Source organism: Sarcophilus harrisii, chromosome 2 (genome assembly GCF_902635505.1).
Source record: "Sarcophilus harrisii chromosome 2, mSarHar1.11, whole genome shotgun sequence".
NCBI classification, from domain to species: Eukaryota; Metazoa; Chordata; class Mammalia; order Dasyuromorphia; family Dasyuridae; genus Sarcophilus; species Sarcophilus harrisii.
In genome coordinates, this window is record NC_045427.1 from 14,941,200 (window position 1) to 14,958,708 (window position 17,509).

General features: G+C 45.3%; 1 protein-coding gene across 2 annotated transcripts in view; it reads right to left on the reverse strand.

The window, feature by feature from the left end:
- DPYSL2 (dihydropyrimidinase like 2) overlaps nucleotides 1-17,509 on the reverse strand; it is a 131,075-nt gene that overhangs the window by 64,582 nt on the left and 48,984 nt on the right. For both annotated transcript variants that reach the window (XM_031949639.1, XM_012540554.3), the window contains exons 2-3: nucleotides 14,522-14,610; nucleotides 9,478-9,662 (exon numbers count right to left, since the gene is read on the reverse strand). In XM_031949639.1, the coding sequence (XP_031805499.1) occupies nucleotides 9,478-9,662; nucleotides 14,522-14,610 (274 nt within the window). The remainder of the gene's footprint in view (nucleotides 1-9,477; nucleotides 9,663-14,521; nucleotides 14,611-17,509) is intronic.

Below are 17,509 nucleotides of genomic sequence, written 5' to 3' on the forward strand. Positions count from 1 at the left end.
GTGTAAAATGCTCTCCTCAGCCCCAAAGGGAATCCCAGATATAAAAAGCCTGGGTCCCCCATGGAAGGGAGAAGAGAGACACTGGGCACTGAAGCAGGAGAGGACTATCTTCAAGAGCCCTCTCCGGGGTAAATCTTCCACTTATCTGAGGGATAAACGGAGCCTTGGCTTTTGAGTGATCTGAGTGCCAGGGCACCTCTGGCATGGTTCAGATTCATTCAAGCATCTTCATAAGAAATCACCAAGCACCAGGAATTCCTGTCCAAGTACTAGGGTCCTATAGAGTCACCAATTCAATAAAAGACCATTCAATTCCCAAAATCTCTTCTTGGGGTTTGGTCACTTTGGGCACCGAAGAACACAACTGCTGGCATCCATTCATTAGTTCCACAAATATTCACAGGGGACCTACTAATGAGATTTGGGGTCCCAGAATCCCACCGCTACCCGGGAGCAGGAACCAGGGCTGCTGAAGCTCAGTCTCAGGCTCTTTCGGGCACACTTAGAGCTCAGCCACATTTATGGACTGATATGGAACTAAAACAGATCCTCCATCCAAAACCCTTCATTTCATGGCATGGCCGCCAGCCTGTCAGCTCATGGGCACTGCTGTGTTCTCTGCTCTGCTCCCACCACTTTGAAGTTGACAGCAGCTGGCAGAAGCCCGAGGGCAAGCTCCTGCTGGGAGGAAACACTGGCAGGAAGAGTCGAGTTGCAGGGAAGACCTTGGAAACAGCTCCCAGAAGGCCTCAGAGTTCATTTAACCAAGTCAACACGCTCAGCCCCAAGACCCACATCCCCATGGCTCGTCCCCATATCATTAGGGTAAGAAATAGTCAAGTTCAAAGAGGGCTGCCTTCCGATGGTTCGGCCAAGAAGCAGCTTTGTTTCTAGTTAGCGGAAATTACCCTCTGCCATTATCGGGGCCCTCCACCAAATGTCACTCGCAGCGGCTTTGCCAAGGACAAGAGCCCAGTTCTCAAAATCCAGAAGATAAATAATCGTTTCCTGAGAAGAGGCAGCAGTGGGTTCCTAGGACTATACCCTAAGGACGTTAGTGACGCAGGCGAGGGTAAGTCCGAGCTACTCAATCTGTCTGATTCTTAATGGTCCAAAAAATCTTAGAAATAATGACCAGGAGATAGCTCGCCAAATTGTGCCACAGGATCATAATGGAATATGACAGATAGGAAGAATCATGCACAGAAGCTTATGTGAGGTGGGATAGAGAGAAGAAATCACAATCGGCCCCAAAAATGAAGGATTATGTCATCCCAGAGGCAGAAGGAAAGGATTTTCCTTGAATTCCTCCAGCAACGAGGAGCTTGCTACCTCATAAAATGGCTCCGGATTCTTTCCACATAACGACTCCAGCCACTCCTGGCTCCAGAGAACTGCCCAGCAGAAGGCTTCAGAGATCCTGGGTTCTCTTCCTTACCAGGATTATGTGTCCTGAAGCCCAAGCGCTTTCTCCAGGTCTCCCCAGCCCAAGTGAATTTATCTGGAAAAGGTGATGCTCTGAAGGAAGCTCTCAGGCATCTGGCCCCTGTATAATTTGGGGTATCAGCACCAGAATTACTGTTACAACTCTGATCCCTGTCCTTAAGCACCACGCAGTCTAATAATGTTGACCGCTACATCTCCTGGGGGGACAGGGGAACCCCTAAAAGGTGACTTCTAAAAGGTAGAATAAGGTCCCCCTGCGGACTCAGACACTGGAGATCGTTAACTGGAATAAAAGATAGAGAGAGAAATAGAGATGCTAGAGCTATAGAAATAGAGATGTAGAGATAAAAATAGAGAGATAGATGTAGAGATAAAGATAGAATGAAGAGATAGAGGTGAGATAGAGACAGAGATATATATAGAGATGAGATAGAAATAGAGATATAGATGTAGACATAGAGAGATAGAGATGAGACAGAAATAGAGATAGAGATAGAGATGTGGAGATAGAGATAGAGATGTAGAGATAGAGATGAGATAGAAATAGAAATAGAGAGATATGGAGATAGAGATGTAGAGATAGAGAGATAAAGATGAGACAGAAAGAGACAGATATCGAGATAGATGTAGAAATAGAAATAGAGATGAGATAGAAATAGAAATAAAGATAGAGATGTAGAGATAAAGATGAGATAGAGAGACAGATATAGAGATAGATGTAGAAATATAGAGATGAGATAGAAATAGAAATAGAGATAGAGATGTAGAGAGAGAGAGATAAAGATGAGATAGAAAGAGACAGATATAGAGATAGATGTAGAGATAGAGATGAGATAGAGAGATAGAGAGATATACAGTTATATAAATGTATATAGAGATATAGATTGAGATATAGAAATAGATAGAGATATATAAATAGAGATATAGAGATAGAGACATAGAGATATTGAGACAGAAATAGAGAAACAGATATAGATATATAAATGTATAGATATAACTATATAGATATAGATGGAGATATAGATATAGAGAGAGAAATGTAGCTGAAGGTGTTCAGATAGAGATATATATTTATAACTCTCAATATATACACATTTATATTTATACATATATATTTTTACCAAAATAATTATAGCAGTAGTTTTGTGACAGGAAAGATCTCTCTCTGTGTTGCTGGTACTCCACCAGGAGACTTTCCTCCCAACCATGGCTGCGTGGTACGGTGACAACAGCCCTGAGACAGTCGCAAAGATCTGAGTTTGAATCCTCCCATTGAATCCTAATAGTGCGACCCAGGGGTCACCCTTAAAGGCCCTCAGCCTGTGTCCTCGACTGGGAAATAAGGTGACCAAGAGCATCTGCCCCCCCAGGACTTTGTGAGGACTGAATGAGAGAAGGCCTGTAAAGCGCTTTGCAAATGCGAAATCACCAAGATGATGTTATACAGCCAATAGCTGTGGGTCAGGCGGGAGGACAGGAAAGAGAACTAAGACTTGCCCAGATCTCCATTTCTAAGGATTACGGTGACTTCCAGAGGGGAGGGGATATGCTCCACAGGGGATTCCCTCTGCTTCACTTAGGGACGGAGGTTCACAGAAATGGAGTTGGAATGACCACAGAAAAAATAAAAATCTATAAAGAAATAAAAAATAAATTAAAAAATAAAAATAAATAAGTAAAAGAGATGATGTTAATGTTAAAAATAAATAAATAAAAATAGGGATGTTTATTGTTACTATTATTATTTGTTTCCTGTAGAGACCCTGGCCCAGGAAGTTCAAGGTTACCTCACTCCAACCAAGACATTATCTGTAAGAAAGCCACTTCCTTTCTGTTACCTCAGTTTCCTCCTCTGCAAAATGGGTGAGATGTGCTTTCTGGAGCCTCTGAGACTCCTGACTGATCTAAGTGCTTTCTAAGTACTTAGAAAACAGCTAACAAGCAGTCCAGAGATCAAGGACTCCTCCAGGACACCTCATGGATTATACTGGAAAAGTTAGAGCTCTCGGCCCCAACCAGAGACCAAACGGAAAAGGGCAAAGGGTGCCCCCTCCTGCCCTCAGCCGGGGCCTCCCCACAATGGCCCCATTGTTTGGCCCTCAATAGACGGCTCTGTCTCCGAGGCAATAATGTTATTTTGTGCTGCTGACGTGGCCCCCCGCCCATATTTCAATGAGCTACATTTAGTGCGCTCCTGGGTGCCCGGTGGAGCCGCGTCACGCCACAGCCGGCGGCACCCGGCGCAAGCATCTTGGCTTGCCAGTCACTAAACGGAGGCCCTTGTCTCCCACCATCGTTTCACTGGAAGAAGGAGAAGCCTCCAGCCTCAGCCTTCTCAATCCCTCTGCCCCATTTGCCAACAATGATCACTCATTCCTTCTCAATGATCTCCCTGCCTCCGGACTTCAGGATCCTGCTCCCCCTGGAATTCCGGAGTGTGGGCACCCGAATTACCAATTATGACTGAGCTCTGCCCTCAAGCAGCCTGAGAAGGCCAATGGCTACATCTCACACAACTTTCTTCCTATCTTTCAGACCACTTCTCTCTCCATGGGTTTGCAAAGGAAGCCCTAAGTGAGGGTGAACCCCCTAAAGCGAGGGTGAACCCCAAAAGTGAGGGTGAACCCCCTAAAGTGAGGATGAACCCTGAGGCTGAGCCCCAGGCCCCTGGTGATCTCATCAGCTCCCTCGGACTCAACTGTCACCCTCCACAGGAGACTTCAAGGTCAAATATCTAGCCATCATCTCACTCCTGAGCTCCAGAGCCACATCCCACAGTGTATCGTACATCACCGTCCGGATGTCCTGAGAGCAAATTCACCGTGTCCAAGTTGGAACTCATCAGGGAGAGAGTCCCGGGCCTAGTCAGAAAGTAGGACACTTAGTACTTGTGTGACTCTGGGCTATGTGCCTCAATTTCCTCAACCGTAAAATGGGGATAATAACAGCACCTACTTACAGGGTTGTTGTGAGGATATAATAATTGCAGAGCTCTCTTAGCACAGTGCCAGGTACATAGTAGGTGCTTTATAAATGCAGGTTTCCCTCCCAGCTAAAGCCCCTCTCCCTCTTAATTCTGTTTCTATTGAGGGGACCCCACTCGTGGGGTTCACAGCCTAAGAGTCAATCTCACCTGCCCCCTTTGCTCCCCACCCACTGCTGTCAGCAGCTACTGTGTTCATTCTGCATTCTCCTCTTCCTACCACAATCGCCCTGGCTCGCTCCCTTATTACCTCTTCACTGAACTACTGAAACAGCCTCTCCTCGGTCTCCCTGTCTCCAAACTGCCTCCTCCCAGGCGTCTCCCACAGAGATGAGCTTCCCAGAGCTCAGGCTGCCCATGTTCCCCTTCTCAGGCTCCCCTTTGCCTTTAGAATGAAGTGCCAACCTCCCCCTCAGCATTTCAGACTCTACGATCTGGTGAACATCGCCTCCCCTCCCTCACACACTCTGTGCTCCAACCAGGCTCCGTCTCCCGCCTCCCGGCCTTCACCCCCTCGGCATCTGAGACACTCTCCCGCCAAACAGAAAATCAATCGTCCAGAACAATTTCCTCAACCCATCCCAGAGCGCTGGACATTTATTCTCAATCGCTTCTGTATTTACTTATCCGCACACAGGCTGTATTCCCCAGGAGGAGATCAAGCAATCAATCAATAAACATACATTAAGCACCACTTACATGCCAGGGATACAAAAGGAGACGGCCCTCTGCCCTCGAGACAGACTGACGAGGAGTAGAGACCACCCCACTTGTGCCTCTGTGCGCCCCTACAGACCAGTCATTGATTTAGTGTCCAACTCCCCATGACCCCATTTGGGGTTTCTTGGCAAATAGTGCTTGGCCATTGTCTTCTCCAGTTCATTTTACAGAGGGGGAAACTGAGGCAAACTGACTTAAGTGACTTGCCCAGAGTCACACAGCTAGTACGTTTCTGAATCCGGATTTGAACTCAGGAAGAGGAGTGCTCCTGACTCCAGGTCTGGCGCTCCACCACCTAGCTGGGGGGGAACAACTATACTGGCTCATCAATGCACCCCAAATTCACCCTGATTCCCACGCCCACGTTAAACTGTTCTATTTCTAAAAGAAGTTCTGTTCTGCAGGCCCAGCCAAGGCTAAATCTCTTTCAGTTCCCCTTCTTGGCAGGGAGCTCCCTCTCAGTTTCCTGGTCCCCGGGGACACCCATCCACTCCCCCTCTCAGTCCCTCATCTGGGCTAGCCCGGCCCGGCAGAAGCCGGCTCCCTCCAGGAGGGGCTCAAAGGGACTGGAAGCAGCAGAACTCCCACTGGTTTGGAAGCAAGTGCTGACAAGAAGAACAGGAAAGGGTTAGAGTGGGGCCTGTGACCTCTCTGAAATGGAGGCAGCATCCTCCAGTAACAGGGTCCCAGAGCGGTGCTCTCAACCCGATTAGCATCTGACCCAGATGGGCAGTCCCAGACCCAAAAGCCTAGGGAAGCCTTCGAAGACGTACGATCTTAAATCCACCAAAGATAACGCACAGGATCAAGAGGCTCCTGTTCCGGTGGTCCAATCAACAGCCGTTTAGGAGCCATGGATCTAGAACCTCTTTCTTGTCTAGAGTGCTTGAAGAATTGCTCAGAGAGGAGACTGGACCTGGTCTCCCCGGCTCTTTGTAGCCAAGCTGATAATAACTAAGAGATTGAGGAGACAAGAAGCAAGATGGAGACGGCGGCTCGATCAGCGGAACAGAGAACAGGGAAGCAGCCACACGGAGGAGGGCCTGGCCACGGCCTTTCAAGAAGGCTTGAGAGAAAGTGTGTCTGGATCCACCAAGAAGTCAACAGAATCAGGCACAAAACTGAGACCCTGGGATCTTAGGACCAAGATCCCACAGGCTGGGGACTCAAAGGGAGCCCACTTGGCCAACTTTATCATTGGACAGATGAGGAAACTGAGGCACCAAGGCTCAGGATTTACTCAGGGTCACATGGGGGGGAGAGTCATCCCCCCAGTATCCAGACTTCAAACTCAGTGCTCTAACCACTGTCCTCCATTGGGTTCTGCCTCCATGTGTGTGGCGGGCTGTGCAAAGTCCCAAATTGGATATAAAAGAGACCAGCCTCAGGAGAAGGGGCTGGAGGACCAGACCCACTCTGCAGCCAGCTCCCTCAGGTTCTCAAGCCCATGTCATAAGAACTGAAGGAATTGGGGCATTTGACCTGGAAGAGAAGGGAGTGGCGCACAGAGGGCAGGGTTGGGCCTGGGAGATATTCAAGCATTTCAGGGCTGCCTTTTCTTTCTTGGCCCAGAGCCTGAGCCAGGAAAAGTGGGGGAAAGCCACACCCTCAGGTTCAGGTTTGAGACCCAGAGGGGCTAGGATGCAGGAGAGCTCCCGGGTGAGGGGCCCAGAAGGCTTCAAGCAATGAGGCCGTTCCTGGGGCTTCGGCCACCAAGGACCGGCCCAGAGAGGCTGCCAAGGGCAGTGGCACACAGCGACCCCCAGAAAAGGGCAGGAGCTACCCAGGAGAGCTTAGCCAAGAGTCACGGTGGGGACCGTCCCTGACTGTCAGGTGGAGGAAGGGAGAGAAGGCCCGATAAACCAGTGGAAGGAAGACCAGGCCCGAGAACCTGCTACCCACCAATCCTACTGGGGCAAGCCCTGTAGGAAATCCCAGTATTCTGGCTTCCTCCTCTGTCAGACACAGAAGGGGATGTGGTCAGCCTCTCAAAGGCAGTGGGGGGAATGGGGGCAGGGCAGTAATTAGAAATTCAGATATCAAACCCGTTAGCTAACAGAGCAGGCAAACCTTGATCTGATTCACCATAACCCTAAATCCCTTCTAGTCCCCTCCAACAATGACCTAAGGCTTCTCCCAATCCTGACCTCCTGCGTCCTATGCTCAGTGTTCTAAGGTCTCTTCCAGCTCTAAGCTTCAATGTTCTATGTTCCAATGACCTTTCCAATTCTGAACTTCTATGATCTAAAGTCTCCTCTAGCTCTACCTTCTCTGCTCTATGTCCCAAGGCCCCTCCAGCTCTGATGTTCTATGTTTTAAGGTCCTCTTGTGTTCTATGTTCTAAGGTCCTTCCCAGCTCTGATAGTCTCTACGCTAAGAACCCTCCAACTCTGGTGTTCTATGTTCTAAGGTCCCTTCTAGCTTTGGTGTTCTATATTCTAAGGTCCTTTCCAGCTATGATGGTCTCTGTTCTAAGAAACCATGAACTCTGGCATTCTTTGATTCCTTCCAGAATTGATGTTCTATGTTCTAAGGTCCTTCCCAGCTCTGATGGTCTCTGCTCTAAGAACCCTCCAACATTGGCGTTCTATGTTCTGAAGTTCCTTCCAGCTCTGAGGCATTCTCTGTTCTATGTCCTAAGGTCCCTTCTAGCTCTTGTTTTCTATGTTCTAAGGTCCTTCCCTGCTCTGATGGTCTCTGCTCTAAGAACCCTCCAAATTTGTGTTCTATGTTCTGAGATTCCTTCCAGATCTGATGTTCCATGTTCTAAGGTCCCTTCTAGATCTGGTGTTCATACATTCTACAGCAATATTCTTTCCAACTCTGATTTTCTACATTCTAAGGTCCTTCCCATCTCTGATAGTCTCTGCTCTAAGAACCCTCCAACTCAGGTGTTCTATGTTCTGCGGTTCCTTCCAGCTCTGGTGTTCCATGCTGTGAAGCTCCCCCAGCTCTGATGGTCTACATTCTAAGACCCCTTTCCAGTGGGGACATCCAATGGTTTGATAGTTTCAACCTAACCCTTGGATGATTCGATGGGAAGAAACTTTTTTTTTAATTTTCTCTCCTCTCTTCTTGTTGATGTTTTCATAATCAACTCAGTTGGATGAGGAACTGGTTATGGTACAGGCTAATAACAAAAATAACAACCCCAAGCACAACGAGAGGCACTGGTGCCCTCTGAGCCTCCCAACTACCCTATAAGTAAGTGCTGCAGGAGTCACTGTCCCCATTTTACAAATAGGGAAACTGAGGTTCAGAGAAGTTAAGAGGTTTGCCTGGGGTCACAGAGTGAGTGCGGATCTGAGACAGGATTGACCACATTTTCCTGCTGCCAGCTCCCGATATCTTATCCATTATGCCAGGGATCTGCAACCTGAAGCCAGTGGATTGTATAATTTACCAACCTCTGCACTACACTCTCCTAGTGAGAGCAAAGAACGGGTTCTTTCCCAGTGTGGACGAGTTAGCAGTCAGTTGTCCTCAATCCCTGGGACTATGTTGATTCAGAAAAAGCCATGTGAGTGTCTAAATGATGGGGGGTGAAGGGGAGGCAAATAGAAATGCCCAATTAATGACAAGACTCAATAGAAACACCTTCCAAACCAAAAGACAGTATATTTTAAAATAAATTTCTTCTGTTTCTACTGAAGTCCCATAGCTAGTCCTGCCCCGTCAATTCTCAGAAAGGCCCTTAGTTCAATTCATTTCCAGCCCGGCCCAAAGACTGTTCCTCATTCCTTCCAGTATCAGGGGAGAAATTAGAAATCCAAAGTCCCATCCCACGTCCCTTGCCCAGTATTACTATCTCCCATCCTCATTCCCAGAATGCTATGCAACCAGGGAGATACGAGGAGACAGGCCTCAGGATACTATATTTAATATTTAATAACAACGAAGCTACTGACTATTGGGAAGTTTTTTTTTTTTTTGAAAGAATCAAGCTTCAGAGGATCATGCAAAAAAATGAGTCCATTGTTCTGAAAATAATCCCCGCTGAATCACATTTTTGTTTGAGGAAAACAAACCTCTAGCCTCCAAAATGATGACAAAAGCCCTTCTCTGCCTCCAGAAATCCACCAGAAAACCAGAGGCATCTTCCTTGGCCACTGGAAAAACTCACAGACCACCAGAAAATGCCCCATCGAAGGACATGCCTCCTAGGGAGAACATCCCGCCACCTCCCTTCCTTGGGAACTTCCACAAGACCAGAAGCCAAATGGCGGCCTTTTAGAAAGGCCCTCCAAACAATGGAGACTTATCCTCGGACCAGAACGGCACTTGCAAGTTAAAGGTCAGCTTAAAAATAAAACAGAGACTTGTCTTACTGATCATTGTGGTCCCTCCTGCCAGGGAGGCCTTGGTCCCCTGGAAGAAGTCATCAGCAGAGGTCATCCCCTGGTCTGGCATCTGGAAACGGGTGTGCACGTCGATCCCACCGGGCACCACCATCCGGGAATGGGCTTCGATGGTCTTCACGCCCCCGGGCACAATCAGGTTCTCGCCTATTTGCCTGCATTAAACAAGCATGGGGGTCAGTGAGGAGGGTCATTACGGAGAGTCCATCCCCTTCTCTGGGGAAGCCCCGGCCTTCAAGAGCATGATGGGACCAGGATGGGAGCCAGGGGAAACTTTTCTAAGTTATTCCCTTCTATTCCTCAGAAGGTCCCTCACCCTCGGGAGGCTACTATCTTCAGGTTACCATCATCCCAGAAGGCTGGGATCCCCCTAGCTCTCCAGGTGAGTAATTCAGATGCTATGGATAAACTTAAAAAACTGATTTGCTAACTTTAAAAATTAATTTACTAAAATTGATTCACCGATACCCAAGGACAGAGGATTCACTCTATGGATTAAATTCAATATGGACAAATATGAAAAAATATTTTAAAAGTCCATGGAAGAATGAGACAATTATAAACGTGAAAATATCATTAAAATGCTCTCACAGAATAAGTGAAAATTTGCAGAAGCTTTCAGAGAGCTCATCTGAAGGGAGGGACTTGCCACAGAACCAATAAAGGACCTCATTTGAATAAAAAATAGGAGAGAATAGCTAACATTTAGACAGTAACTATTATCAGCCAGACACTGTGCTAAACACCTTACAAACATTATCTCCCTTTGAGGCTCACAACAATCCTGAGAGGAAGGTGCTATTATTATCCCCATTTTACAGATGAGAAAATTGAGGCAAGCAGAGGCTGCTAAGTGATTTCACACAGCTAGAAAAAGTCTGAGTTTAAATCAGGTCTTTTTAGCTCAAAACCCACTGAGACACCTAGACATTCTCTCTGACTGAGGAAGGATTTGAATTATGGACTGCCTTCTAGTTAAAGAAATTAGATATATAGGTAAAGATAAGTAGATATCAGCATATATATGTATATATATACATAAAATTATACATATAAGATAGATTTATATAATATAACCATGTATTATTTTACAATTCATTTGTGTAAATATAATATATAAATAAATAATGTATGGAGTTTATTATGTATGTTTTTTATTTTTTTATATAGACACATATATATATATATATATATATATATATATATATATATATTAGTGTCTGTTTCTATAACAAGGCTACTGGGAATTTGTAGAAAATGTCACTATTATTCATGGGTTCAAATCCAAACTCTCCCATTTCCTACCCATATGATCTTGGCAAGGCATTTTCCCTTTCTGGCCTCAGTTACTCCATTTGTAAAATAGAGAGGTTGGGCCATATGCTTTTGAAGGCCTCTTCCAGCTCTCTCCCTAGGATCCCAGGATCTCACACTGAAGAGAGAGTGAAGCAGTAGGTGTAAGGTGGCCTCGAAGGCCAAGAAGACCTGATTTTAAAATTCTGCTACCTTTGACTCCTACTGATTGTATGACCCTGGAAAAGTCACTGATAATTCTCCAAGATTAGAAGTTAACAGACAAAGCAGAGATTACAGTTCTTTGCCCAGGATGAGAGTTTAAAAAATGCTTTTTCATTCATCCATTCATTCGTATGAGAGTATGGGAAGTTTCCCCTACAGTTCTCTCACACAGTGAAACCCCAGATCTGGATCTCCCCCAAAACAAAAATTTCCCCAAACATCTCAGAACTGCATGGGGTCTCAACTTCATTCGTTCAATTCCTCCCTCTGCACCCCCCTGCAAAACAGGGGAGAAAAAAGAGAGGGGGCCACTAGTGGCCAGTGACAGAGGTCAGTGACAGAGACCAAGGCAGCACCCTACTCCGCTGCTTGCTCTCTGCGGCCCTAAAGTCCAGAGAACATAAGCCAAAGGCCCTGGGGGGTTCTGGGAGTAAGGTCTGAAATAGATGGACTTTGTGAAACCGAGGTAAGCACAGAAATGTAATAGCTAACTTCCAAGCCGTGTTTAGCACAGCACTTGACACATATGGTGCTTAATATAATAATATATGTATATCTTATATAATATAGTATAATATGATAAAATAAGAATAATAAAATAAGTGCTTAATAAGGATTTATTGGCCAGCCCGATTTCCCTTGGTATATTGATTTAATATCACCATGTGTTCTTTGTGCAATGCATTTACATAAATATAATATATAAATAATGTATGTTTTTATTGCCTATGAGTTTTTTATTTTTATATATACATATGGCAAATGTATACTATATGTCTGTGTCTGTGTCTCAAGGCTGTCCCATCCCTGGCCATGTGGTATATTGGCACCTGGTGCATTCTGGGTACCATGTCATCTGCTGGTATGTTTGTCCCTAATCAGAGTGACGTGCGGCTTCTTTGGGGACACGTGAGCTTCTGGCAGTACAAGAAGGGATGGAGGAGGAGATGACGAGTCCTCCATCCTGGCATGTGCCAAACCCTCCCCTAAGCTACCCCGAGGTACCACGGCCACTTGGTCTCTGGCTTTGCTCTTGTAACACACAGCCTAGCTGAAGCAGTCTTCCAGGTTCCATGCAGAATCAAGGCTGAGACCCCAAAGAGGCCGTTGGAAAGATTTGTTTCTAGTCCCTCATAGTAATTAATTAGACGTCCTCCTCCGGGACCCCTGATTAAGAAAGCCAGCGTGCTGACCCGAAGAGGTCACATTCCAGACTCCCAAGCCCCAGAGGAGCGTCTCCCCCGGCACCACATTCCAAGGGAGCCTTGTGGACACTTAACATACTGGAGATGGAGTATTTGAATAAGAAATACACACTTTCAACTAAGTGAAGAATACGGAACTATCTGGGAGCTCCCATACCCCGATCCCAAGAGGAAGAAGGAAGTGGCAATTGCTCAACAATCACAGAAGCTCTTCCTCCGGGGACTGCTGCCCACCCCTGGACTCATACTGTCTTTGGACCACTCTTTAAGAGGAAGAAAATGTAAACTGATCCTTAACTTTGAATTCCTAAGCCTTTCCAAACAGGATTTTTTAAATTCATCACATGTTACTGGTCAGGCCGGAGAGGATGTGGGAAAACTGGGACACAAATACATCGTTGGTGGAGTTGTGAACTGATCCAATGCCTCTGGAGAGCAATTTGGATCAAACTGTGCACACTCTTTGATCCAGCAATGTTTCTACTGGGCCTGTATCCCAAAAAGATCTTTTGGAGGGAAAGAGACCCACGTGTGCAAAAATGTTTGTGGCAGCCCGTTTTGTAGTGTCAGGGAACTGGAAATTGAGTGGATGCCCATCAGTTGGGGAATGGCTGCATAAGTTATGGCATATGCATGCTATGGAAATTATTCTTTAAGAAACAATCGGCAGGATGATTTCAGAGAGGCCAGAGAGATTTACATGAACTGATGCTGAGTGAAAATGAGCAGGACCAGGAGATCACTGTACAGGGCAACAACAAGATTATACAATGATCAATTCTGATGCATATGGCTCTTTTCAAAAGCGAGGTGATTCAGGCCAGTTCCAATGGTCTTGTGATGGAGAGAGCCTTCTGCACCCAGAAAGGGGACTATGGGGACCGAGTGTGAATCACACATAGTATTTTTGCATTTTTGTGGTTTGCTTACTTTCCATTTTTTTGTCATTTTTTCCTTTTTGATGTGATTTTTCTTGTGCAACATGATAATTGTGGAAATATATATAGAATTGCACAAGTTTAACATATACTGGATTACTTGCTGTCTAGGGGAGGGAGTGAAGGAAAGGAAGGGAGAAAAATTTGGAACACAAGGTTTTGCAAGGGTGAATGTCAAAAACGATCTTTGCGTGTATTTCAAAAATAAAAGCTATCATTTAAAAAAAATAAAAGGGCATCAGGTTGTTTGTTATTCTCATTATAATCTGACACCATATTCCCTCCTCAAAAATCTTTCTGGGATGCTTCATCTGGGCAAGGGGCTACCTGAAGGCTAACCTAGTTCCTACAAGGCCAACCAAGCTGAAAGGCCTTTGAGTGGAGCAACTGTAGTCTGAGAGCCAGCCCCAGAAGGCTCAACCACATTTGGTCATCACATGATAAATACTTTGACTGAAGATCCTCTCAAAGACCACGCAGCAATCTTCACGTGAGGCAGAATGGGCCTGATTTCTATCAGCAATGAAAGAACACAAACCCATAAAAACAGCATAGTCCTGAAGGATTACAATGACATATTAACGAATTTAAAGTTTAGATGGCACAGAGGAAAGCACACTGGACTTGGGAGTTAAGAGAGTCAGAATTGTAACTGAACATTACTACCTATTTCGCCATCGGCGAGGCTGTTTGAGCCTCAGTTTTTTCATCTATAAATCAAAATCGTGGAACAAGATGACCACTAACGTCCCCTTCAGCTCAACATCTGGAATCCTATGTGAAAAAATGTGGTATCATATGGCAGAAAGAACATGGATTTAAGTGTCCGAAGGCCTGGGTCCAAATTCTGACTCTTCTCCTATCTTTGGAATATTCACTTTACCCCCTTACTTCTCCTCCACCCCAAGCTTGTTTCCTCAATACTAACTTTGGCAAGATGATCTCAAAGAGCCCTAACACTTCAAAATGCTATGATAAGATTACTCCGGCTAACGGGCAAGGTTAGTGGCACAAATGGCACTGAAGTGAGTTAGGAAACTCAAGTAGAGTGATCCGAGCTCTTCTGTGAACTCATCTTATCCAAAACATGTTGAGAGAATGGGACTGAATGAATTCCTCCCATCACACTTTCAGCTCTTAAAAGCTATTTGTAAACAGTTCTAAACAATGAATTCTTTGGGGAATAATGTCACAAACCCTGTCAGGGCAGTGGTGACTTTCTTCTTCACCGTGTTTCTTTATTGGCTGATAACAGCAAGGAAATGTCCAGAAACGATTATTATTTTAAAACAATAAAATTTATAAAAATAAAATAAAAATGAAAGCTATCATTAGTTAAGAAAAAATACTTACTTTATCAACCCATCTTCCATATAAATATCTGCATAGAAGGACTGGTCATCATTCACGATCTTGCCACCCTTGATCAAAAGTCGATCACTCTAAAACAAGAAAAGGAACCGGTCAATAACATTCAGCTCATTCCGACCTGAAGGAAGGAGACAGGAAAATCTGTACATTAGTCCCGGGTGATGCTGGAATAAGACAATCAGGAAGTAAACTCAGGCAGTGGGGTGAGGCTGCACATGATCATCCATTTCCTCCTAGATAAAAGACTTTTTTTTATTATTATTGTCATACCTGCAAACTCATAAAAACAAACTCAAACAATCACCCATTGAAAAGCAGGGAACACAGTTTCAGATGGAATAGATAATGGTTTTCCAGCAGATCCTCTTTTTTAAAAAAAAGCATTATTATTCACACCCACACATAGTAAAGTCACTTCTTGGCTAAATTTGAGTCAGTTACAGTCAGAAAATTTGACGAAAAGTCTGTTGCTATTGGTAACTCAACACAAACAAACTCATTTAATCCAGCTGTTGAAGGTTCCAAAGTCTTCCCTTCTAGGCAAATTGCAAAGTAGCAAAGGAAGACCTCCATTTTTTCTTAATAAGGTGGATGACTGGGTATTTTCAGGTGAGAAAATCCTCTCTACCAATTAAAGGCAGCACCTTCTCCGAAACTTAAAGAGTTTAAGAGACTTGTCTGGTCCTGGTTTTAAGTGACTGAACAGGGTAACAAAGGGCTGTACCAAACACAGCACTTGAACCCAGATCCTCTTCCTAGGTTCCGAGACAACTCTTACGTGCCGCCTTCCCCTCTTTGCCGCACTCTCTTCCCAATAAGAATTATCAAGAGGATGTGAAACAGAGATGTCTCTCTGGAAATGCAGAAGTGACAGCAAATATCTCCAGCAAAGCCCCCCTTACCAAGGTCTGACTACCCTTATCACCTCCTTGGCAGGTATCTGTGCAGAATGTTTGTGAACGCTATTCAGCAACCTCAAGGGAGGCTGGAAGAGAAGAAGAAATGCAGCGTGACCCCCCCCCAACTGTTCCCAATTAAATGCAAAATTAATGTCGTATGTTCCCAAACATCTGACTCTATTATTCTGGATTAAATGGAAGCCGTGCAAGCTGGACCAGACCATGACATGTTATGGGACTGTAAGTTTAAAAGAAAGACTCATATTTTGGCTACCAACAGGATGGCTAAGTGACAAGTGCCTGGCTCACTTCAGGGTTGGAAGACAGCAATTATGACTCCATTACTCCACCCATGTGGGTGCTATCTCCAAAGGTGCCGGTCAAATGGCAACCACGTCTGCCAAGCACGGAGGCCACGTTCCCCAGGAAACCCACCCCTGAGGAGAGTTCCCTCGTGTGTGACAAATCAGTGAGGATGTATAAAGCTGAAGATTTGGGCTACATGTGTGTGAGGGTTTGGCTGGGTATGTAAAAATAGGACCACAGGCCATTTCTGGGTCTATAGCTGGAAGGGATTCGTCCACCTAGTCCAGCCTTTTACAAATCAGGAAACTGAGGCCCCAAAATGGTAAGTGATCCAAAGTCACATGGGTCAGTAAGAAGCAGTGACCGGAATCAAATTCAAATCCAGAGTTCTTTCCTGGCAATGTAATATTTTTTTTGGGGGGGGGGAGGGGGGAGGGAAAGGGATGTTCTAGTTATTCATTTTAATCTAGAAACCATTTTCACAGATTCCGCTCTGGCTGTAAAGCCACTAAATGTATATTTAAAAGCTGTACATTACAGGCCTCTTTCTTCTAGTTCATCTTTTCAGAGAGGCAGATTCAAATCCGGTATCAAATAAGCAAATAAATATTCTATTGAGCCCAGGCTCAAGCTCACCTCCAGGAAGTGGATCATAACCTGCATCAGCCATTCCCTGAGGGACTGCATTATCAGAATGGCCACCTTGTCTAATTATCTGAGGCCCCATGCCATGGAGGAACCACTCTCCGCCTCATTTTCCCTTTGTGTTAAATGGAGGGATTGGACTGGGTAATGGCTGAAGCCCTTTTCCTCAGGGAGATTCTGTGAACTTTTTAACCTCCCTGGGCTTCAGTTTCTGTACCCGAAGTGGAGATAATCTCTGAGGTTCCTTCAAGCTTCTTGTAGCATCCAAGCCATGCCACAAGGGATCACACATTCTACAGATGCTATTGGGAGATGGGGAATTAAGGGGGAAGGATGCAAGAGAAGGATCTGATTTTTTTTTTTTTGCTTTCTTATGAAAAATAACATTTTAACCTCCCTGGGCTTCAGTTTCTGTATACCAAGTGCTCGTGATCTCTGAGGTTCCTTCCAGCTTCTGTCATCCCATCCTAGTCATGCTACAAGGGATCACACATTCTACAGATGCTATTGGGAAATTGGGAAATAGGGAATTGGGGGGGGGGATGGAAGAGAAGGATCTGATTCTATTTTTTTTTTTTTGCTTTCTTATGAAAAATAACATTTTAACCTCCCTGGGCTTCAGTTTCTGTATACTGAAGTGCTCATGATCTCCGAGGTTCCTTCCAGCTTCTAACATCTCCTCCTGGTCATGCTACAGGGATCATAGATTCTACAGATGCTACTGGGAAAAGGAAAATGGGAGGAGGGAGAGAGAATGGAAGAGAGGGGAAGAATCTGATCTTATTTATTCTTGCTCTCTTATGAAAAATAACACTAAGGTCTTTCGAAAGGCGAGGCTTTGGATTGACTTGTCGTTCTCCCTCCCCTTCCTTTTCAAATACATTTTGTTCACTTGTGAAGCCTCCTTAAATGGGGTTTAAATGGGGTGCAGCACCCCCAATGCCCCCAGCTTCATCCAGCCCCCTCCCAGCTCTTGCAGGGTGAGAGATATTTAATAGTTTCCAGGAGAGAAAGCTTTCCATGGAGGAAGGGGGGCAAATCCCCATCCCTGGGCTAGGAAGCAGCCAGTTCACACTGAGGCCAGCCTACAGAGACCTCACACCCAAATTCCATCTTTCCA